The sequence below is a fragment of the Chelonia mydas genome, chromosome 7 (genome assembly GCF_015237465.2).
Source record: "Chelonia mydas isolate rCheMyd1 chromosome 7, rCheMyd1.pri.v2, whole genome shotgun sequence".
NCBI lineage: Eukaryota > Metazoa > Chordata > Testudines > Cheloniidae > Chelonia > Chelonia mydas.
The window spans coordinates 104,317,910-104,342,391 of NC_057853.1; the positions used below are offsets into that span (position 1 = coordinate 104,317,910).

The following is a 24,482-nucleotide window of genomic DNA, read 5'->3' on the forward strand; positions in this document are numbered from 1 at the left end:
TCAAATGAAGACAAGGCAGCTGGAAGTTTTCACATGAGTTAGCAGGTCAAGTTATAGACCATGGGGCAGCCTACAATTTAACTCAACCTGCTCACTCGTTTCCAAACATCAGACTAGGATTTTACCTTGGGTTAGCTAACACAGGTTAAGAACACTAGAAAAAAGGTGTGAAGACACAGGAAATAAGACCTGCAAACCAAACCATGACTGAAATTTCCACTCCCAGCAAGATGTCAATAGGAACACAGAGAATTTTTAACCTCCCTTCCTCAGATAACTCAAAAATGGCTGCACATGTTTTACTCAAAACTTTCCACACAACACAATCACTTTGAGGCTTCAGACCAAGCACGGGTTATTTCAGCTGAAAAAAGAATTTGTTTGAGAAAATTATGAGCAATTGGAAAACAAGGGAGAGGAATGGGAGAGAAAAATCAATTTCCCCTTCAATATTTGCGTTAGCTCTAATTAACACCTTACTAACAAATATGTCTGAAGAAATTTTCATTTTGTGAACAGGAAGCAAATTTAATATGTGTCAGTAACTATACTTCACACTTGCACCGTGCTTTTCATTTTTAAATATCTGAGTGCTTTATGTAGAGGTACAAAGAATTATATACTTATTTAAAAGAAAAGGAAGGAGAAAACAGTGTTAAGAAATATTATGGTTACTCCTTTAGTACCCAATCCTGTAAACATGCATGGAGGCTTTGAAGAACAGATTAGATGAACATGTCTCAGGGATGGTCTAGGTATACTTAATCTTGCCTTAGCACAGAGGGTATAGACTAGAGGGACTCTCAAGATCCCCTCCAGCCCTACATTTCCAAGAATAACTCTCCTCTCCTGAATAGTTCCATTTAAATATGGCTATATCAAACAAATATTCATGTGGATTAATTATTATTGGGAGGTTTTTTTTTTATTGCTCTTGCACGTAGGACCCCCATTCATAGACCAGGACTCCTTTGTGCTAGGGGATGTTTAACATTTTAAATGACATCTCTCAGTACCATGAGAAGATGTTGGCTAAAATGTCTCCTTTTCTTTCGTGTGTCAGTTGGCTGCTGCAAGAAATTCATCCCAGGAATATATTTCTTTCGTTAAGAAGAGGCCTATTTCTAATTAGAGATGGGCAAAAGATTTCTGGAAAATAGTTTGTCAATTTACTTATTTTGCTAGAATAAAAATCAGCCTTCAAAAATCTGATCCAAGAGTAGTGCAGCTTTGTAGAAACTGTGAGGGTACTTTAGAAGCTTGTAATCTATTTTTTAATCAGTAGGGGGCAACTCCTAAAACTCCCCAACATACATCACCAACCCATCAGTTCAGTCATTTTTTCCTTTCACTTGCCCCTGACCCTTTTGCTGGTATCTCTCACAGCCACTCCCCTCTGACCAGCGGGGTAGAATGCATTGTGCAGGAGGCTTTATCATCTCTCTTTACACCAACTGTGTGGTACAACTTAGTTGTGCAGTGACTCCTGAACCTGGTACCCCAGGAGTAGTAATACTGTTGTATATTCGATTGGCAAACATTGGAAAAGAGAAAGAGAAGGACAGGGTTAGTGATTTTTTTGTTTTTGGCATCATAATATTTTACCAAAATTATATAGAAAACAGTGTAATTGTAATTAACTTGGTGCCAAAGAGCAACGAGTAGGGTAGCAAAGACACAATGGGTTCCTGAAAGCAGTATAGCACACTTAAATCATTAACTTCTGGGTGAAGGAGGGGGTGGAACCTTTGACCTCACTCCTATCCATGCACATTTTGACCAATATGATTCATAGAAAGTTTTCATGGCAATTGATGCATCTTTTGATCACAAGCATTTGAAGGTGCAGATCAAGTTACTTCTGTCATGAAAATTATAATAATAACACCACCAAGCTCTTCTATAGCCTTTTTCATCAATAGCGCTCAAAGCAAGTTACCTAAAAGGTAAATAGTATTATCCTCAGCGTATAGATGGGGAAAAAGAGAGACAGAGAGGGAAAGTAGTAATTTTTTTTTTAAAAAAATTGGTGAGCAAGAGAAAAGGCTGGATGGAGTTCAGTTAGTAAGCTCACTGGCCTCACAGCTTATTTCTTTTCTAGTACAGCTCCGCTCTGAAAAGTGATTCCACCCTGTTCTATGTTTATTGTCTTATCAATTCCCATATCAAATGTACTCCAGTACCACCAGGCTGTAGAGCCCCGTTTCTGCAAACATATACACACATGCTTAATTCTGCTGACAGGAATAGTTTCATTGAGGCCATTGGGATTAGTCACGTCAGCCAAGTTAAGCACATACATATGTGTTTGCAGGACTGGGGCCTAAGTGCTTTAAAGTATAAATACCTAAAAAAAGTATTGTAGTACTACTGTATCCTTATTTAGAAGTGCTAGCTGCCGAAAGAAAGAAAAAGTTGATATTCAAAAAAATGTATGGCCGTCAGCCTGAAGACAGCCTGCAAAACATACAGAGGCTTATCACTGTGCCGAACTTATTTTCCTATCCAAGGAATCTGGTGTGATTTATATGGGAATTATTTGTGTATTATAATGAGATAATTGAGAAGAATACAACATAGAAATAAAGAAGTAAAAGAATTATGAATTACCTGAAGGCCACCATGTTGGAGTAGTAGGAGGAGCTATTAATACAAAAGGAGAACAATACATAAATCGGCAACATCTTTAACAGTGAGAGAGAGACTTTTAGAGTAATGTGCCAAATTCTAGATAACGCCAAGAAAATCATAACCAAATTAACAGCATAACTGAATGGAGGAGAAGGGGCTGGGGAGAGAGAGGGACAAAGGATGAAAATTAGAATGTGGTAAGTAGTGGATGGAGAGAGATGGCTGGTTGGCAAATCATGACACTAGAGAATACAAAGCAGGCACCCATCTTGCAAATAACACAAAACTATATTTCTAGCCAATTGTATAATTCACAAAGCTGATAAAAAGCTAGCTGTCTGCAATTCCTCTGATTACTGTAATGAAGACACTTACCTAAAAGAAGAGGAAGGAGAAAACAGAGTTGAGAAATACAAATGTTAACCCTTTGGGATCCAATCCTGTAAACACGCATGCATGTGAATCCCCACCACTCGAGGTTTTGAAGAAAGGATGTTCTTGGTATACTTAATCCTGGTCTTAGCAGAGAAGGAAAAAACTAGATGGCTTCTCAAGATCTCTTCCAGCCCTACATTTCCAAGAATAATTCTCCTCTGCTAACTAGTCCTATATAAGTCAATATGACTATTCAAATGAATATTCATGTGGATTAATTATTATTGTTCTTATTTGTATTGCTGTAGAACCTAGAAGCCCCAGTCATAGACCAGATTCCATCTCTCAGTATCACGAGAAGACATTTGCTAAAATGTTTCATTTTCTTGCTTGTGTCATGTGGCTCTGGAAAGAAATTCATCGTAGGAATTTTGTTAGGAAGAGGAATATTTATAATTAGAGCTGGGCAAAAGGTTTTCGGCAAATAGATTATTATCATTATAAATGACTCTTTGAATTGCCACTATGAATGACAATGAATTCATTGGGAGAGGGGCAAAGTGTAAGAATGACTCTGTAAGATGGCGGTTAGGACGCTCACTTAGGGCAGTGGCTGTCAACCTTTCCAGATGACTGTAGCCCTTTCCGGAGTCTGGTTTGTCTTGCACGCCGCCAAGTTACACCTCCCTTAAAAACTACTTTCATACAAATAATGAGACATCAAAACAGAAAAGTGTCACACCATGGTAGTACTGAAAAACTGCTTACTTTCTCATGCAATTATAAAATAAATCAATTGGAATATAAATATTGTACTTACATTTCAGTGTATAGTACTATAAAGCAGTATAAACAAGTCATTGTCTATATAAAAGTTTAGTTTGCACTAACTTTGCTAGTGCTTTTTATGTTGCTTGTTGTAAAACTAGGTGAATATCTAGATGCGTTGATGTACCCCCTGGAAGACCTCTGCATACCCTGAGGAGTACTTCTACTCCTGGTTTAGAACCACTGACTTAAGGTACGGTAGACCCAAATTCAACATCCCTACTCCAATGACTATTTAATTATTTATTCAAAGTAGAAGAGCTGGAACAGGAGAGACTGAGAAAATTCTGTATCAGGACATCCCATAGCTCGGTGGCCCAGGAATACTCCTGAAATACTGGAGACCCAAGTTCCAAGTCCATTGGAAAATGCTGATTCATCAAAACTTTTCTTGGAAACATATCTGTTTCAACAAGCCTTTCACTGGGAAGTTGTCTCAGGTCCAGGAGGGAAATTGGTTTTTGGGAGGGCACCCACCTGATGTGAGAAACCCAGGTTCAAGTGTCTGCTCCCAAATAGATAGAACAGGCATTGAACTTGGGTTTTCTGCATCATAGTGAATGCTTTAACTACCATGCTATTGGCTATTGTGGGGAGGGCTTGCACTAAAACTCTTGTGCTTTTTCATTAAAACCCAAACAGTCTCGTTTTTGTTCTGATGCAGAATGAAAACAAAATTTAAAACCTCAGAATTATTCCCCAAACTAGAATGTTCTTGTTTTCCAGCAATCCCTACTCTATATCCCTAGAGCCTGAGAAGAGCAAATAACGTACAGATAGCAAAATGTTATGTCACAAGGAAGGAACTGTGGACGAGTGGGTCTAGCATATTGTTGGGAGTCAAGAAATCTGGTTTCTAGTCCCACATTTTCAACTGTCTTGTTGTGTGGCCCTTGGCAAGTCACTTAAACTCTATGTCTGTTTCCCCATCTGTAAAATGGGGATAAAGATCCTTTACTTCTAGGTAAGCTGTTTTGAGATCCATAAATTAACCCCTGTATATAAATGTAAAGTATCATTATTATACATTTGAGTTAATTTTATATTTTGCAGATTCTCTTCATAATAAATAATGTTTTTTCTTTTCCACTTTTCCTGGGGATTCCTACACATCACGGTAAGAGCTTCTTCCCATTTTTGACAATTTCCTAAAATGCCAAGATTTTTTAATCTTCTGTCATCCTGCCAGCTAATGAAGACTGCATAGTCAGGCTTAGGAAAGCGAACCTCGGTCTGCCAGAGAAGCAAAATAGAACAAGAGCATTTGGTTCCAAACGTTTGAATGGTTATTTGAACAAAACCCATACTCTGACATTTTGAGGTTTATTATTAATTAAGATCGGTATTAATTGTTAAGCGTCAAATTCTCTGCTGAGAGAAACTGAATCTTCCCTGTAGGTTGTGGAGCCCCAGCAAAGCTACTTCTGCTGCACTCTTGACATGTGTCGGTGAGGGTTGTGGATGGAAAAGGAACAGCCAGTACATTTGTATTTTCAGTACGCACTGAATAGGACTTGACCATGGCTTACCTCAGCTTTTATTTTTGCGAGGCCGATAAAATATTCTGTCACCAACATCCTCAGCTCCTCCCCGTCTGTGTACCCCTAAATCACTAACTCTTTTCCCATCCCTCAAAAAAAAAAGTCCCTTTTGTACTCTGCTCACACCCCTCTCTGCATTAGTATAAATCGGCAATATAATCCCAGCACATGCCGACAGTTGGCTGATATTGTCACTCTTCCTCTCCTCCCCGAACCATGGGGTGAGCACTGGATTGTGGCAGGATATTGGGTCAGAGGATGGCAGAACAAAAGGGAACAGGGATAGACAGAGGAGATGTGAGAGAGGGAATGAATAAGTGCGGAAGACAAATATGAGAATCAGGGAGGAGAAGGGATTGTAAAGAAAAAGGAGAAAGTAAACACTAGGATAAGGGAAAAAAAGGAAGATAAATATCATAGAAAATATATCAGGGTGGCATAGGCAAGCCTTTTCCTATTTGGCAGCTTCCCAGCTACCAAACCCATCTGTGCACTCGTGACACCCATTAGCACCATTCCTTCCCTGGAACAAATGTCTTGGATTTTCAACTTGAAAATATACAAACTATTTTCAGTGTAAAACACAAACAGTGTCTCAAACTGTTGACGTATTGTAAACATTTGCCACAACTCAAACTAAGGCAGCTCCAAGGATAAGAGTAATCTTTTTGACGTTGTATCGCAATTCGTCTAGCAGATTGTGGCACTGAAAGCTTTCGGCAACTCAGGTTCTACGGCTGTCTTTTCTAAGTCGGAGGAGATGGGGACTAGTGTTCATTAGACCATTACATCAAGTTAGAAATAACCTTGACTCATGTGAACTAATATGATGTTGGCCATAGCTCTGCAGTCAGTGTAGACAGGAATGGGTCATATTGAACATCAGGTCAGATAGTTGTGAGCAAACCCCAGGCCTCTTTAAAGTTTCACAGTGCTGATGTGCAGAAATTAGAGGTCTTGGAGTTTCCCTGCATGACCTTTCTGTGGCCGCTCACTTGTGCTGTGGTTCCAATGCAATTTGGCTTTTTTTTTTTTTTTTTGCACCCATAAGACATGGATTTGGCTATAAGACAATATTAGACACCTGGAGTTTCCTCAGCTCTAAATATAGTTGACTCATATATGGCTCTAAGTGAGTTCACTAACCTAGAAAAGGTAACAACTAATTAACAAAAACAACATTTACAAGGCAGTCTGGTCCTTTTTAGACCCACAATATTATACATGATTAATAAAGACCGACCTGTCAGATAAGTATTGCTTAATACATTTTGGGCCAGATGCTCAACTGTAAATCAACATAGCTCCATTTGCAGTGCTAAAACAGTATAACTTTTCCTAATGTTAACCTTTTGTATGTCTTAATGCTATAAGCTTACTGTGCCTCCATGATCCTGAGAAGAAGCTGACCTCCCTCCCCCCAGAATTCTTGCCCATTTGGTCCAACAGGAAACATTCTGTCCAGAGGCCCCATACCACATGATCAGTCAGAACCTCAGCATCATAAATAACACAGCACAGATGCTATACTAAGGGGAGAGAAGGCTGGGTAACTGGCTGTAGCAAGACACTTTTTGAAAAGACTGGATAAGCTTAAATAGGCTAGGTGGGGGGAGCACAAGAGCCAGCTGGCTAGCTCATTCCCTCCCCTACAGCCAATGGGAAGGTGGTGGACCATGAGGGATAGCCCCCCCCCCTTTCCCAGCCACACATGCTCTCTCATATCAGCCAACTCCCGCCCGCCATGTGGGCACTGAGTCCTTCCCCTGTGGCCACTCAATGTTCCTCCCCCTTTGATTGTGGAGGAGGGCCATTTTTGTGGAGACTGCATATTTTTCTGGAAAACTTCATACTCTCTTTACAGTTGGAACTTTCTCTGTTTACATTCTTAAACTTACATGCATTGTTGTAAAACTCTCCCCTTCAGCTGAAATTACTAAAACTATCTAGTGTCAAAGAAGAAATAAAAATCGATAATATAACAGAAAGAATGAGAATCCTAAATAATAAGTACATTTGGCCAGGTTCACAAAAATATATGCTCCATGCTAAGCAGCATATCTAAGACAAAGTAATTGTTCTTACCTCCGAAGACAGAATAATAAGTAGCATAAAATCCTGTATTTTGGTAACTGCCATCGCTCGAAAACACAACGGTCATTCTGTTTGAAGAGGATGTAAATGCTTGATAGCCACCAGTACATATTCTTCCCAGCAAAGTCGATGTATATGGCTGTTGTGCATAGATTTCAATAAAATCATAAGCACAGTTACTGTGCGGCTGCAGTCTGTGGAGGGAAAGTTAGACTGTACTTGTAAAGTATCCTTTTGGCTGTCAGTCAAAACACTTTGTTAAAAGTGCCTCAGACACTGTTGGCCTGCAGTCTATAGTAGCCTGACCTCTCATTACACATGTAACAATGTTTGCCTACCACAGATACTACATTTTTGGCACACTGGACTGTTCGTTCACCTAGAAGAGACAGGTCACACACACACAATTAGAGCCCATGTTTCAAAAATGTGGCCTTTATTGGAAATTATGGGTATGTCTTTGTAACCCACACACCTCCTGGGTGCGGTGTTCTGTCCCATTTAGTGGCACCATTTAGAGAGACAGACAGAGAGATTAATGAGTCTGCTCTACAGCCTTAGGTAACAGGCAATTGGCTTTTTGCTCATGCAGTAGAGACTCATGCACTAAGCTCCAGAGGCCCCAGGTTTGATCCTGCCTGCCAGTGACTGGCGTCTATCAGTGCTACATCTACACAGCAATATAAGCCTGGGCTCAAGCCCAGACTCAGCCTAATTCTCTTTGTGTCCACACACCAATTGTGTTAACCGAGGGCTCTAATATAGGGACCCATGATCCTGCAGGGCTGGGGGGTCCGAGCCAATGTTAAGCTGGAACCTAGGGTCTGGGCTCTATTACTTTTCTGTCTGCCTTCAGCCCTTGCTTGACTCAGGTCCCAGAAATCTTCCAGATGTATCCCACAGTTCCTTGGGGCAACTTCCTTAGTCCTTCAATGCCACAATCTGTGGTGTGGTGTATTGCACTCTAGTGCAAACAGAAGCCACACCTCCCTTTGCATACCGCAGCAGCTCAGATCAGCATTAACCGATTGTGTGCTGAACATGGGTCTGCAAGTAAACTATCAGTAGGGCCCTACCAAATTCACGGTCCATTTTGATCAATTTCACGGCCAGAGGGTTTTTTAATTAGTCAATCTGACGTTTTCAGATGTTTGCATCTGAAATTTCACAGTGTTGTAACCATGGGGATCCCAATCGAAGAGGTAAACGGAAGTGGGTCTGATCTCCCCCACTACCGCCAGTGGCTGTGCAGGGGAAAGACAAGTCCTGTCCCTCCCCAGCCCAGTCGGGACTCATGGGAAAGAGCTTAGTTCACAGTCGGTGACATGTTTTTCATGGCCGTGAAATTGGTAGGGCCCTAACTATGAGAGAGCCTGCAGGGTTTTCAATGGACACCAATCAGAAGAAGCTTTTTGCAAAGAAAGCTGCTTCCTGGTCACAAGAGCACCGCTAGAAGTTGGTGCACAGTGTCTGGGCGTCCCTGCACACACAGCCCCACGGGGGCAGGGAGGGCCGAGGGCAGAGTGGGGACCAAGTGGCTACAGGGAGGGGGAGTAGTATAACTCCTGGCTCAGCATGGCCAGGGAAGGGATGACCCCACAATACTCTGGCTGTTCCCCCTCCCTGCAGGACAGCCACTTGGTTCCCACTGTGCTTTCTGACCCCTTCTGCCCTGGGGCTGTACATGCAGGGGCACCCAGACAGCATGCACTGTGCGGGTGGTGAGTGGGAGCCAGCCCCAAAACTTCCTCACAGCCTGCCAGGGATCCCCTATCCCTGCTTCCCGGGGTGCAGCAGGGGAAGGGATAATGGATTCCTGGGGGTGCTGGAACACACTGCACCCCCAGTTCTGGGGATGAGCTTTGCTCTGCAGCTGGCAGCAGCCAGGCTGGGGTGTGTGAGTGTTTCTCTTCTGAAACCAACTTATAATTAAACTTCAAAACAGACAGCCAAAGAAAAACACCTTCATTGACTGTCCCATTTTGAAACTTAAGAATTGCAAAGTGTCCTAGTTTGACAGTCCTGGAGACTGATGTCCTAATTATCCTCAGAACAGGTGCAAATGGGCATTTTCCTGCCAATGTGACTCAGCCTAGAGGGGGAGAGACCAATTCTCAGATTAGATGGTAGTTCAGTATAAAGCCTTCTCAAACTGCAATCATTCTCCTGAGACAGCTACCAAATGAGCTCATAATGTGGTGTATGTACTCATAGCTCCTTATGGGCACCCGAGTCCCATTAGTTGCACTGTCACAGGTAGGAAAGAGAATGGGCAGTAGGATTTTCTTACAGTGCAACAGATTTGTCAGGCCCGCGTGTCAATGCTAGGGCTGGAGGGGAGGGGAAGCTAGGCATTCTGAGACAGGGGGACTTTGACTTGGGTGCGCACTGCAGTGTGGATTCCAGAGCCCTAGGTTGGAGCCTGGGTCAGAAAATCCTTTATCTAGGATTAAAATGCAGTGTCAATGCTCAAGCCCACGGTTCCCTGACAAGGATCAGTTGCCTTGAGTCCCACTAACCCTAGGCTTACACTGCTGTGTAAACATGCCCTGTGTTACTGTACAATGTGCTCACCCTGTATAAGCAAATGTCCAGGTGAAGATTTAGCAAATTTTGAATATTTAAAATTAAAATATTAATCCTCTTTAAAGAAACCTATGAGAAAAAAAAATGCTTCATGCATACTTTTAACCAAATGAAGATATAATATCATGGTATAGATAGGACTGATGTTCTGAGAACATTTCCTTATGTCCTCAAGTCCCCATGTGTGTGATCTAATTTCAACATGTTATGTTATCTGTGCACTGCAATTTACTGACAAATCAACTTTAAATGAAGAGCACAGCCTAAACTCCTGAATTCCCCCAAGTTACTGTATTCATTGTACTTAACATTTTGTACATATGCTAGATCAAAGGTGGGCAAACTATGGCCCGCAGGCCACATCCGTAGGACGTGGGACCCTCCTACCTGGCCCCTGAGCTCTGTTAGCCCTCCCCTGCTGTTCCCCCTCCCCCGCAGTCTCAGCTCACTGCACCGCCGACGCGTGCTCTGGGTGGCGGGGCTGCGAGCTCTTGCTGGGCAGCACAGCTGCAGAGCCGCGGCCTGACCCAGTGCTCTGTGCTGCGTGGTGGCGTGGCTGGCTCCAGCCGGGAGGCGCGGCTGCCTGTCCTGGTGCTCTGGGAGGCGCGGCTGCAGCCCCGCCAGCCACCGGTGCTCCAGGCAGCACAGCAAAGGGGCTGGAAGCAGGGGGCGTTGGCTAGAGGGCAGGGAAGTTTGGGGTGGTGGTCAGGGGACGGGGGTGTGGATAGGGGAGGGCTATCAGAGGGTGGGTAACAGGGGGGTTGAATGGGGGCAAGGGTCCGGGTGGGCAGTCAGGAAGGAGAGAGGAGGTTGGATGGGGCAGCAGGGGGCAGTCAGGGGCCAGGGTTCTAGGGGCGGTCAGGGAGAAGGGGTGGTTGGATGGGGCAGGAGTCCTGGGGGGGTCAGTCAGGAATGAGAGGAGGGGTTGGATGGGGCGGCAGGGCGCAGTCAGGGGCAGGGGGCTGGGGGTGGTCGGGGACAGGGAATGGGGGGGTTGGATGGGGCAGGAGTCGCAGGAGAGCCGTCAGGGGGAGAGAAGCAGTGGGGGTCAGATACGGGGAGGGGGCCGGGCCACGCCTGGCTGTTTGGGGAGGCACAGCCTCCCCTAACCAGCCCTCTGTACAATTTCGGAAACCCGATGTGGCCCTCAGGCCAAAAAGTTTGCCTGCCCCTGTGCTAGATGATGTGAAACTGCAATAATATATATCACATGCACACAGAAGACAGAATATTTTTGTAAAAACGGAACCTAATTGCAACAACCCTTTGGAGTTTTTGCAATATAACCAACCCATGTAATGAACCCAGTCTCGTGATTTTGGAAGTCTGGTGTGCACATAAGAAATGTAATTAGTGCACAATTGAGTCAGGAAAATTCATTAAATGGGATGAACGTACACTCCATGGTGCTACTCATACATCCATAAGGCATTCAAATGGTTAAAGGGCGTCCTAATAAAGATCAGTGAAAATAAATGACCAGCTGGATAGCACAATACTTAAAGATCACAAAAGGCTAAATTATAAAAGTCTAGTGCTTTACTTACGCAACATGGTCAAACTGGACATGTACGTAACCGTTATATTGCACTTGTATTTCCCAGATGCATCGTGCATTGTTTGGATAGTAATGAGGATAGTTTGGACTAGAGAACGTCCCAGAAGAACCTGAGAGGTGGCCGCCACAGTGGTAATAGCCTAAAAACATAGATAAAATAAAAGGTCCATATTTCTGTAAGAACTATTATAGTTACAGAAACATTAATTTGTGAGTCTGGGAGGTCATATTGAATTGTGACAGTGTAAAAAACAGGACAGTTCTGCTATGAAAAGTGATACCAACCTGTTCCATGGTTATTGTCTCATCAAATGTACTCAAGTACCACCAGGCTCGAGAGACCCATTTGTGAAAACATATGCACACATGCTTAATTCTGCTGACATGAATAGTTTCATTGAGGCCACTGAGACTAGTCACATCAGCCAAGTTAAGCACATACATATATGTTTGCAAGATTGGGGCCTAAGTGCTTCCTTAATAGCATAAATACCTATTATAGTTGTAGAAACTTTAATTTGTGAGTCTGGGAGGTCATATTGGATTGTGACAATCAATGTTAAAAAAAGATACATATAGGAAGTGTGGTCCCCAACTATTGAGAAAAAACATGACTAAGAAATTTCCATTCTTCCAGCACAGAATAGCAAGGTTTTGTGTACTAATCTCCACAGAAGTGTTATTCCAGCCTATTCCACTGAAGTCAAGAGAGCTATACTAATGTCAGTAAGAACAGAATTCAGCCCAAACACTTTTAAAACTGTGTGGAAATCGGTGTTCTCAGCATTTCATGTGAATGTTTCTTTGCTTTTGATATAGGAAAATTTGCCTCCTTCCACAAAGTTTCTCTTCAACTAACAAGCTCAAAGGATCCTAAAAAAATCATGCATGCAGGGAGGAGGAGCACTTGAAAATCAGGTCCTCAAAGAAAAACTGTAACAGTCTCAAATGTGCCTTACTATCTCCTGGGGAAGGACAGGGAACAGAAGTGAGAGAGAGTGGGATGGACTGAACAAAAAATGCTAAAAAGAGACAATTACCAGACGTCGATGAGTCTGAAAGATAAAAGAGAAAGACGGGGTTAGTGATTTTTTGTTTTGTTTTGGGCACTGTAATGTTTTACCAAAAATATATTGAAACCAGTGTAATTGCAATTAACTTGGTGCCAAAGAGCAACAAGTAGGGCAGCAGAGAGACAGTGGGCTCCTGAAAGCAACACAGCCCCCTCAAATCCCTAACTTCTGGGTGAATGAGAGGGACGCAACCTATGACCTCACTCCGATCAATGAACATTTTGACCAATCAGTGATTCATAGAAAGTTTTCACTGCAATTGATTCATCTTTTGATCACAAGCATTTGAAGGTGCAGATCAAGTTACTTCTGTCATGAAAATTATAATAATAACACCACCAAGCTCTTCTATAGCCTTTTTCATCTATAGCTCTCAAAGCAAGTTACCAAAAAGGTAAGTAGTATTATTCTCATTGTATAGATGGGAAAATGAGAGACAGAGAGGGAATGCAGTAATTTAAAAAAACGTTTGGTGAGCAAGAATAAAGGCTCACTGGCCCCAGCTTATTTCTCTTATAGTACAGCTCTGCTCTGAAAAGTGATTCCACCCTGTTCCATGTTTATTGTCTCATCAATTCCCATATCAAATGTACTCCAGTACCACCAGGCTGTAGAGCCCCGTTTCTGCAAACATATACACACACATGCTTAATTCTGCTGACAGGAATAGTTTCATTGAGGCCACTGGGATTAGTCACGTCAGCCAAGTTAAGCACATACATATGTGTTTGCAGGATTGGGGCCTAAGTGCTTCCTTTAAAGTATAAATGCCTAAATAAACTATTGCAGTACTACTGTATCCCTACTTAGAAGAGTTAGATGCCAAAAGAAAGAAAAAGTTGATATTCAAAAAAATGTATGGCCGTCAGCCTGAAGACAGCCTGCAAAACATACAAAGGTTTATCACTGTGCCGAACTTATTTTCCTATCCAAGGAATCTGGTGCCATTTATATGGGAATTATTCGTGTGTTATAATGAGATAAAATTGAGAAGACTACAACATACAAATAAAGAAGTAAAAGAATTATGAATTACCTGTTGAAGTCAGCCATGTTGGAGGAGTAGTAGTATCTATTAATACAAAAGGAGAACAACGTATAAATTGGCCACATCTTTTAATAGTGAGAGAGAGACTTTTAGAGTAATGTGCCAAATTCAAGATAACGCCAAGAAAATCATAACCAAATTAACAGCATAACTGAAAGGAGGAGAAGGGGCGGGGGAGAGAGAGAGACAAAGGATGAAAATTAGAATGTGGTAGGTAGGTGGATGGAGGGAGATGGCTGGTTGGCAAATCATGACACTAGAGAATACAAAACAGGCACCTATCTTGCAAATAACACATAACTATATTTCTAGCCAATTATATAATTCACAAAGCTGATAAAAAGCTAGCTGTCTGCATTTCTTCTGATTACTGTAATGAAGACACTTACCTAAAAGAAGAGGAAGGAGAAAACAGAGTTGAGAAATACAAATGTTAACCCTTTGGGATCCAATCCTGTAAACATGCATGCATGTGAATCCCCATCACTCGAGGTTTTGAAGAAAGGATGTTCTTGGTATATGTAATCCTGGTCTTAGCACAGAGGGAAAAAACTCGATGGCTTCTCAAGGTCCCTTCCAGCCACCCTACATTTCCAAGAATAATTCTCCTCTGCTAACTAGTCCTATATAAGTCAATATGACTATTCAAATGAATATTCATGTGGATTAATTATTATCGTTTTTATCTGTATTGCTGTAGACCTAGGAGCCCAGGTCATAGACCAGACTCCTTTGTGCTAGGGGCTGTTTTACATTTTCAATGACATCTCTCAGTATCACAAGAAGACATTTGCTAAATTGTTTGATTTTCTTGCATGTGTCATATGGCTCCTGAAAGAAATTCGCCCTAGGAATGCATTTCTTTTGTTAGGAAGAGGGATATTTATAATTAGAGCTGGGCAAAAGGTTTTCGGCAAATAGATTATTATCATTATAAATGACTCTTTGAATTGCCACTATGAATGACAATGAATTCATTGGGAGAGGGGCAAAGTGTAAGAATGACTTTATAGGCTGGTGACTAGAATGTTCACTTAAGGTAGTGGCTGTCATCCCTTCCAGATGACTGTAGTCCTTTCCGGAGTCTGATTTGTCTTGCATACCGCCAAGTTACACCTCCCTTAAAAACTACTTGCTTACAAAATAAGGAGACATCAAAACAGAAAAGTGTCACAGCATGGTAGTACTGAAAAATTGCTTACTTTTTCATGTAATTATAAAATAAATCAATTGGAATATAAATATTGTACTTACATTTCAGTGTATAGTACTATAAAGCAGTATAAACAAGTCATTGTCTATATAAAAGTTTAGTTTGGACTTCACTAGTACTTTTTATGTTGCTTGTTGTAAAACTAGGAGAATATCTAGATGAGTTGATGTACCCCCTGGAAGACCTCTGCATACCCCGAGGGGTACTTCTACTCCTGGTTTAGAACCACTGACTTAGGGTACGGTAGACCCAAATTCAAAGTCCCTGTTCCAATGACTATTTAATTATTTAGACAAAGTAGAACAGATGGAACAGGAGAGACTGAGAAAACTCTATATCAGGATATCCCATAGCTCAGTGGCCCAGGAATACTCCTGAAATATTGGATACCCAAGTTCAAATCCCTTTTCCATATCAGGCAGAAGGGAAATTGAATCTGGCCCAGTTCTATTTGTAATAGCCAAAAACGTACACCAAGAAAAATGTTTTCAGGGGGTAAAATGCTTCTTTGTGTGTGTTTGTACAGTACCCAGCACAATGTGGCCCAGTGCTATAAGCGCTGCCATAATATAGCTACTAAATAATCATAGTCATTGAAATTCTGGACAGATTTTATGCAGCGAGCCAGAGTCATGGAAAAACATATAATATAAAAAACCTACATTTATGAGTAACTTTATTCACACCACTAGTTCCACTGAAGCCAATGAGACCTTGGATGATTCAAATTATTTATGTGCAAAAGTATTTGTAGGATTATTTTTCCTTCTTCTGGGCCCAATTCTTAAACTCTTACTCATGTTGTGTAGGAACTTACCCCTAAGAAGGTCCTCTAAAATCATTGGCTCTTTTTTTCGGAGTATGGCAGTAAGGTACTTCTCCATGTGAGAAAGGGTAGCAGAACTGGTCTTTACTAGAAAATCGGAAAATGCCTGTACAGATGGAACCAGCATCTTCACTGGGACCACAGTTACATAAGTCTCATCTTAGACCAAGGCAGTCCTAAAGATAGGATTCATTACCTCCACAATATAGATAATCAAAGAGAAAAATTTTTGAGTCTTGACCAAAATAGACATTTCTTGTTCTGAAATGGCCCATCCACATTCAGGCTGCTTTCAAATAACCTCTGCTTTCTGTGTTCCAGTAATCATCACAAACCCTTGCCCAATTTCCTTTGCAATAAAGTTCAACATGACCCTCACATCTGTTCCATCCATTCACCAGTCTTTGAAAGACATGGGAAATGATTTGTGGAATAATGGGGAGTAATCTTTTTCCAACTGGTATAATTCCCCCCCCCACCAGAAATCGTGAAAAATACTAAGGAGTTTAAATCACACATCTGGTTATAGCCTATGCTTATATTAATGTGCTGCATGCTATACTCGAGCTGGTTGGGAATTTTTTGACAAATGTTTTTTCGGTTGGAAAATGCTGATTCATCAAAACTTTTCATGGAAACATCTGTTTCAACAAGCCTTTCACTGGGAAGTTGTCTCAGGTCCAGGCAGGAAATTGGTTTTTGGGAGGGCACTCACCTGATGTGAGAAACCCAGGTTCAAGTGTCTGCTCCCAAATAGATAGAACAGGCATTGAACTTGGGTTTTCTGCATCATAGTGAATGCTTTAACTACCATGCTATTGGCTATTGTGGGGAGGGCTTGCACTAAAACTCTTGTGCTTTTTCATTAAAACCCAAACAGTCTCATTTTTGTTCTGATGCAGAATGAAAACAAAATTTAAAACCTTAGAATTATTCCCCAAACTAGAATTTTCTTGTTTTCCAGCAATCCCTACTCTATACCCCCAGAGCCTGTTGAGAGAAGAGCAAATAATGTACAGATAGCAAAATGTTATGTCACAAGGAAGGAACTGTGGACGGGTGGGTCTAGCATGGTGTTGGGAGTCAAGAAATCTGGTTTCTAGTCCCACATTTTCAACTGTCTTGTTGTGTGGGCTATGTCTCAGTTTCCCCATCTGTAAAATGGGGATAAAGATCCTTTACTTCTAGGTAAGCTGTTTTGAGATCCATAAATTAACCCCTGTATATAAATGTAAAGTAGGATTATTATACATTTGAGTTAATTTTATATTTTGCAGATTCTCTTCATAATAAATAATGTTTTTTTCTTTTCCACTTTTCCTGGGGATTCCTACACATCACGGTAAGAGCTTCTTCCCATTTTTGACAATTTCCTAAAATGCCAAGATTTTTTAATCTTCTGTCATCCTGCCAGCTAATGAAGACTGCATAGTCAGGCTTAGGAAAGCGAACCTCGGTCTGCCAGAGAAGCAAAATAGAACAATAGCATTTGGTTCCAAACGTCTGAATGGTTATTTGAACAAAACCCATACTCTGACATTTTGAGGTTTATTATTAATTAAGATCGGTATTAATTGTTAAGCGTCAAATTCTCTGCTGAGAGAAACTGAATCTTCCCTGTAGGTTGTGGAGCCCCAGCAAAGCTACTTCTGCTGCACTCTTGACATGTGTCAGTGAGGTGAGGTTGGTGGATGAAAAAGGAACAGCCAATTTGCATTTTCAGCGACCCACTGAACAGGACTTGACCATGGCTTAGCTCAGCTTTATTTTTGCCAGGCCCATAAAATCTTCTGTCACCAACATCCTCAGCTCCTCACCCTCTGTGCACACCTTACTCACTAACTCATCATAAACAGTACCGCACTCATGCTATGCTAAGGGGATGGAAGGCTGGGTAGCTGGCTGTAGCAAGACACGTTTTGAAAAGACTGGATAAGCTTAAATAGGCAACGTGGCGGGAGCACAAGAGCCAACTGGCTAGCTCATTCCCTCCCCTACAGCCAAAGGGGAAGGTGGTGGACCCTAATGGATAGCCAGTCACACATGCTCTCTCACATCAGCCAACTCCCCCCCACCATGTGGGCACTGTGTGCTTCCCCTGTGGCCACTCAGTGTTCCTCCCCCTTTGATTGTGGAGGAGGGCCATTTTTGTGGAGAATGCATATTTTTCTGGAAACTTCATATTCTCTTTACATTTGAAACTTTCTCTGTTTACATTCTTAAACTTACATGCATTGTTGTAAAACTCTCCCCTTCCGCTGAAATTGCTAAAACTATCTAGCGTCAAAGAAGAAATAAAAATGGATAATATAACAGAAAGAATGAGAATCCTAAATAATTAGTGCATTCTGCCATGTTCACAAAATATATGTTCCATGCTAAGCAGCATATCAGAGACAAAGTAATTGCTCTTACCTACGAAGACAGTATAATAAGAAGCATGAAATCCTGTATTTTGGTAACTGCCGTCGCTCGAAAACACAACGGTCATTCTGTTTGAAGAGGATGTAAATGCTTGATAGCCACCAGTACATATTCTTCCCAGCAAAGTCGATGTATATGGCTGTCGTGCATAGATTTCAATAAAATCGTAAGCGCAGTTACTGTGCGGCTCCAGTCTGTGGAGGGAAAGTTAGACTGTACTCGTAAAGTATCCTTTTGGCTGTCAGTCAAAACACTTCGTTGAAAGTGCCTCAGACACTGTTGGCCTGCAGTCTATAGTAGCCTGACCTCTCATTACACATGTGACAATTGCTGGCATTTTTGCAGGCATGCAGGTAAATGTTTGCCTACCACAGATACTACATTTTTGGCACACTGGACTGTTCGTTCATCTAGAAGTGACAGGTCACACACACACAATCAGAGCCCATGTTTTGAAAATGTGGCTGTTTGTGGAAATTATGGGTATGTCTACACAGCAATGTAAGCCCGGGCTTAAGCCCAGACTCAACCTAACCCCTATTACGTACATACACCAATTGTGTTAACCTAGAACTCGAACCTAGGGTCACAGGATCCTGCAGGGCTGTGTTAATGTGTTAATCCGAGTCAATGTTAAGCTGGGACCTCGGGTCTGGGCCCTATTTCTTTTCTCTCTGTCTGCAGCCCTAGCTTGACTCAGGTCCCAGAAGTCTTCCAGATGTATCCCAGAGTTCCTTGAGGCAACTTCCTTAGTCCTCTCAATGCCAACAATCTGTGGTGCGGTGTATTGCACTCTACTGCAAAAGGAAGCCACACCTCCCTTTGCATACTGCAGCAGTTCAGATCAGCACTAACTCATTGTCTGCTGAACACCCGTCTACGAGTACACTCTCAGTAGGGCCCTACCAAATTCAAGGTCGATTTTGATCAATTTCACAGCCAGAGGGTTTTTTAATTGGTCAATTTCACATTTTCAGATGTTTATGTCTGAAATTTCAGGGTGTTGTAACCATGGGGGTCCAAACCCAAAAAGTTACCAGAGGTGAGTTTGATCTTTCCTACCTCCCCACAGTGTCCGTGCTGGGAAAGGACAAGTCCTGTCCTTCCCCAGCCCAGTTGGTACTCGCAGCTAGAAGCCCCATTGCTGGGGCGCTCCCAGCAGCATGGGGGAGATCAGATTTCATACGAAAGGGCTTATTTCACCGTCTGTGACATGTTTTTCACAGTCGTGAAATTCATAGGGCCCTAACTATCAGAGAGCCTGCAGGGTTTTCAATGGAACCCGATCAGAAGAAGCTTTTTGCAAAGAGAGCTGCTTCCTGGTCACAAGACCACCGCTAGATGTTGGTGCACAGTGTCTGGGCGGCCCTGCACACACAGCCCCACGGGGCAGGGAGGGCAGAGAGCAGAGTGGGGACCAAGCAGCTATAGGGAGGGGGAGTAGCATAGCTCCTGGCTCAGCATGGCCAGGGAAGGAATGATCACCCAATACTCTGGCTGTTCCCTATCCCTGCAGGACAGCCGCTTGGTTCCCACTGTGCTTTCTGACCCCTTCTGCCCTGGAGCTGTGCATGCAGGGGCACCCAGACAGCATGCACTGTGCGAGTGGTGAGTGGGAGCCAGCTCCAAAAGCCTGCCAGGGATCCCCTATCCCTGCCTCCCGGGGTGCGGCAGGGGAAGGGATCATGGATTCCTGGAGGGTGCTAGAACACACTGCACCCCCAGCTCTGGGGATGCGCTTCGCTCTGCAGCTGGCAGCAGCCAGGCTGGCGTGTGTGAGTGTTTCTCCTCTGAAACCAACTTATTATTAAACTTCAAAACAGACAGACAAAAATAAATAAAAAAACAGTGAAAAAAAACCACCTTCGTTGAAAATCCTATTTTCAAACTTAAGACTTGCAAAGAGATGGATGTCCTAATTATCCTTGGAACAGGTGCACACGGGCATTTTCCTGCCAAGGTGACTCAGCCTAGGGGTGGCGAGACCAATTCTCAGATTAGATGGTAGTTCAGTATAAAGCCTTCTCAAACTGAAATCATTCTACTGAGACAGCTACCAAATGAGCTAATAATGCAGTGTTTGTACTCATGGCTCCTGATGGGCACTTGAGTCCCATTATTAGCACTGTCACAGGTAGGAAACAGAATGGGCAGTAGAATTGAGGTTACAGGGACAAACCATCCCAATGTGTAGAAAGAATAGTAAATATGGCAGCTGACCAGCTTGGCTTAACAGTGAAATCCTTGCTGATCTTAAACACAAAAAAGAAGCTTACAAGAAGTGGAAGATTGGACAAATGACCAGGGATGAGTATAAAAATATTGCTCGGGCATGCAGGAGTGAAATCAGGAAGGCCAAATCACACCTGGAGTTGCAGCTAGCAAGAGATGTTAAGAGTAACAAGAAGGGTTTCTTCAGGTATGTTAGCAACAAGAAGAAAGTCAAGGAAAGTGTGGACCCCTTACTGAATGAGGGAGGCAACCTAGTGACAGAGAATGTGGAAAAAGCTAATGTACTCAATGCTTTTTTTGCCTCTGTCTTCACGAACAAGGTCAGCTCCCAGACTACTGCACTGGGCAGCACAGCATGGGGAGGAGGTGACCAGCCCTCTGTGGAGAAAGAAGTGGTTCGGGACTATTTAGAAAATCTGGATGTGCACAAGTCCATGGGGCCGGATGCACTGCATCCGAGAGTGCTAAAGAAGTTGGCGGATGTGATTGCAGAGCCATTGGCCATTATCTTTGAAAACTCATGGTGATCGGGGGAAGTCCTGGATGACTGGAAAAAGGCTTATGTAGTGCCCATCTTTAAAAAAGGAAAGAAGGAGGATCCTGGGAACTACAGGCAAGTCAGCCTCAACTCAGTCCCTGGAAAAATCATGGAGCAGGTCCTCAAGGAATCAATTCTGAAGCACTTAGAGGAGAGGAAAGTGATCAGGAACAGTCAGCATGGATTCACCAAGGGCAAGGCATGCCTGACTAATCTAATTGCCTTCTATGATGAGATAACTGGTTCTGTGGATGAAGGGAAAGCGGTGGACGTGTTGTTCCTTGACTTTAGCAAAGCTTTTGACACTGTCTCCCACAGTATTCTTGCCAGCAAGTTAAAGAAGTATGGGCTGGATGAATGCACTATAAGGTGGATAGAAAGTTGGCTAGATTGGTGGGCTCAACGGGTAGTGATCAATGGCTCCATTTTCTAGTTGGCAGCTGGTATCAAGTGGAGTGCCCCAAGGGTCGGTCCTGGGGCCGGTTTTGTTCAATATCTTCATAAATGATCTGGAGGATGGTGTGGATTGCACCCTCAGCAAGTTTGCAGATGACACTAAACTGGGAGGAGAGGTAGATACGCTGGAGGGTAGGGATAGGATGCAGAGGGCCCTAGAAAAATTGGAGGACTGGGCCAAAAGAAATCTGATGAGGTTCAACAAGGAGAAGTGCAGAGTCCTGCACTTAGGATGGAAGAATCCCATGCACCGCTACAGCTAGGGACTGAATGGCTAGGCAGCAGTTCTGCAGAAAAGGACCTAGAAAAGGACAAGAAGCTAGATATGAGTCAACAGTGTGCCCTTGTTGCCAAGAAGGCCAATGGCATTTTGGGATGTATAAGTAGGGGCATTGCCAGCAGATCGAGGGACTTGATCGTTTCCCTCTATTCGACATTGGTGAGGCCTCATCTGGAGTAGTGTGTCCAGTGTTGGGCCCCACACTACAAGAAGGATGTGGAAAAATTGGAGAGAGTCCAGCGAAGGGCAACAAAAATGATTAGGGGACTGGAACACATGAGTTATGAGGAGAGGCTGAGGGAACTGGAATTGTTTAGTCTACAGAAGAGAAGAATGAGGGGGGATTTGATAGCTGCTTTCAACTACCTGAAAGGGGGTTCCAAAGAGGATGGATCTAGACTATTCTCAATGGTAGCAGATGACAGGACAAGGAGTAATGGTCTCAAGTTGCACTGGGGGAGATTTAGGTTGGATATCAGGAAAAACTTTTTCACTTGGAGGGTGGTGAAACACTGGAATGCATTACCTAGGGAGGTGGTGGAATCTCTTCCTTAGAAGTTTTTCAGGTCAGGCTTGACAAAGCCCTGGCTGGGATGATTTAATTGGGGATCGGTCCTGCTTTGAGCAGGGGGTTGGACTAGATGACCTCCTGAGGTCCCTTCCAACCCTGATATTCTATGATTCTATGAATTTTCCCACAGTGCAACGTATTCGTTGGGCTTGAGTGTCAATGTTAGGGGGAGGGGAAGCTAGGCATTCCACAATAGGGTTACTTTGACTTGGGTGTGCGCACTGCAGTTTGAATGCCAGAGCCCTAGATTAGACCCCGGGGTCAGAAAATCCTTTAGGATTGAAATGCAGTGTAAATGCTCAAGCTCACGGTTCCCTGACATGGGTCAGCTGACTTGAGTCCCACTAATGCTAGGTTTACACTACTGTGCAGACATGCCCTGTGTTACTGTACAATGTGTTCACCCTGTATAAGCGAATGTCCAGGTGAAGATTGAACATTTTTAATGCTCTTTAAAGAAAACTTTGAGAAAATAAAAATGCTTCATGCATACTTTTAATCAATTGAACTTCCAGTATCATGGGGTAGATAAGACTGATGTTCTGGGAACATTTCTTTATGTCCTCAAGTCACCAAGTGTGTGATCTAATTTCAACATGTTACGTTACATGTGCACTGCAACTTACTTACAAATCAACATTAGATGAAGAGCACAGCCTAATCTCCTGAATTCCCCCAAGTTATTGTATTCATTGTACTTAACATTTTGTACGTATGCTAGATGAAGTGAAATTGCAATTATATATATCACTTGCACATAGAAGACAGAATATTTTTTTGTAAAAATGAAGCCTAATTGCAACCACCCAGAGTTTTTGCAATGTAACCAACCCATGTTATGCACCCAGTCTGCTGATTTTGAAGTCAGGTGTGCACACAGAAATGTAATTAGTACACACGTGAGTCAGGAAAATTCATTAAATGGGATGAACATACACGCTTAATGGTGCTACTCATACATCCATAATGTATTCAAATGTTTAAAGGGCCTTCTAATAAAGATCAGTGAAAATAAATGACCAACTGGATAGCACATCAATTAAAGATCACAAAAGGCTAAATTACTTATAAAAGTCTAGTGCTTTACTTACTCAACCTGGTCAAACTGGAGGTTTACATAATGATTATATTCCACTTGTATTTCCCAGATGCATCGTGCATTGTTTGGATAGTAATTAGGATAGTTTGGACTAGAGAATTCCCCAAAAGAACCTGAAAGGTGGCCACCACAGTGATAATAGCCTAAAAACATAGACAAAAGCAAAGGTCACTATTTCTATAAGAACAGTTATAGTTGCAGAAAGATTTATTTGGGAGTCTGGGAGGTCATATTGGATTGTGACAATCCCCAGCTATTGGGAAATAAAGACATGACTATGATATTTGCATTCTTCAAGCACAGAATAGCAAGGTTTTGTGTAAAAATCTCCATAGAACTGTTATTCCAGCCTGTTCCACTGAAGTCAATGGAGTTATACTGATGTGAGTAAGGACAGAATTCATCCCAAACATTTTAAAAACTGTTTAGAAATCAGTGGTTAACTTCTCAGAATTTCATGTGAATGTTTCTTTGTTTTTGATATAGGAAGATTTGCCTCCTTCCACAAAGTTGCTCTTCAACTAACAAGCTCAAAGGATCCTAAAAGAATCATATATGCAGGGAGAAGGAACACTTTTGAAAATCTGGTCCTCAGAGGAAAATTGTAACAGTTGCAAAGGTGCCTTACTATCTCCTGGGGAGGGACATGGAACAGAAGTGAGAGAGTGTGGGATGGACTGAGGAGAACTATATTTATTCTTCACACCTCAATTGTCTGAGGGTAAAATATGTTAGACTATGGCTGTGACATGCACCTGTACAGTTCTATAAATGTAATGAGAAACCTTTATTGCCTGAACTAGGTTTGAACGTTGGCCCTTTGTATTGCTGTTCAACCTGTCCTTCCTCTCATGTCAGTCACGTGGCAACCGCACCCTGAAATCATATATTGCAGTTGCAAAACATTTCAAGCACAGAATCCCATAAAAGAGAAATCTCCCAGAGCAACCAGCATGAGTTAGCACTTACCAGTTGTGTACCAGGGCCATGATGGAGTGTATCCCAGTGTTCCTGCAGGAAGATAACAGGCAAAACTAGAGACCTATGCTGAATTTTCACAGGGTGGCCAAAAGTACCGGTATATCTCCTTTGCCAAATCCCAGCTCCCT

At 42.5% G+C, this 24,482-nt stretch overlaps 1 protein-coding gene across 1 annotated transcript; it reads right to left on the minus strand.

Moving 5' to 3' along the window:
• Positions 1–326: 326 nt before the first annotated feature.
• LOC122466679 (deleted in malignant brain tumors 1 protein-like) lies at positions 327–18,273 on the minus strand. The gene is made up of 6 exons (XM_043551960.1): positions 18,189–18,273; positions 13,723–13,758; positions 12,654–12,668; positions 11,603–11,753; positions 7,461–7,663; positions 327–364 (listed from the first exon to the last, which is right to left on the minus strand). Exons 1-6 carry the CDS (start codon positions 18,262–18,264, stop codon positions 327–329), a joined length of 519 nt encoding a protein of 172 aa, XP_043407895.1. The 5' UTR covers positions 18,265–18,273.
• Between the last annotated feature and the right edge of the window lie 6,209 nt (positions 18,274–24,482).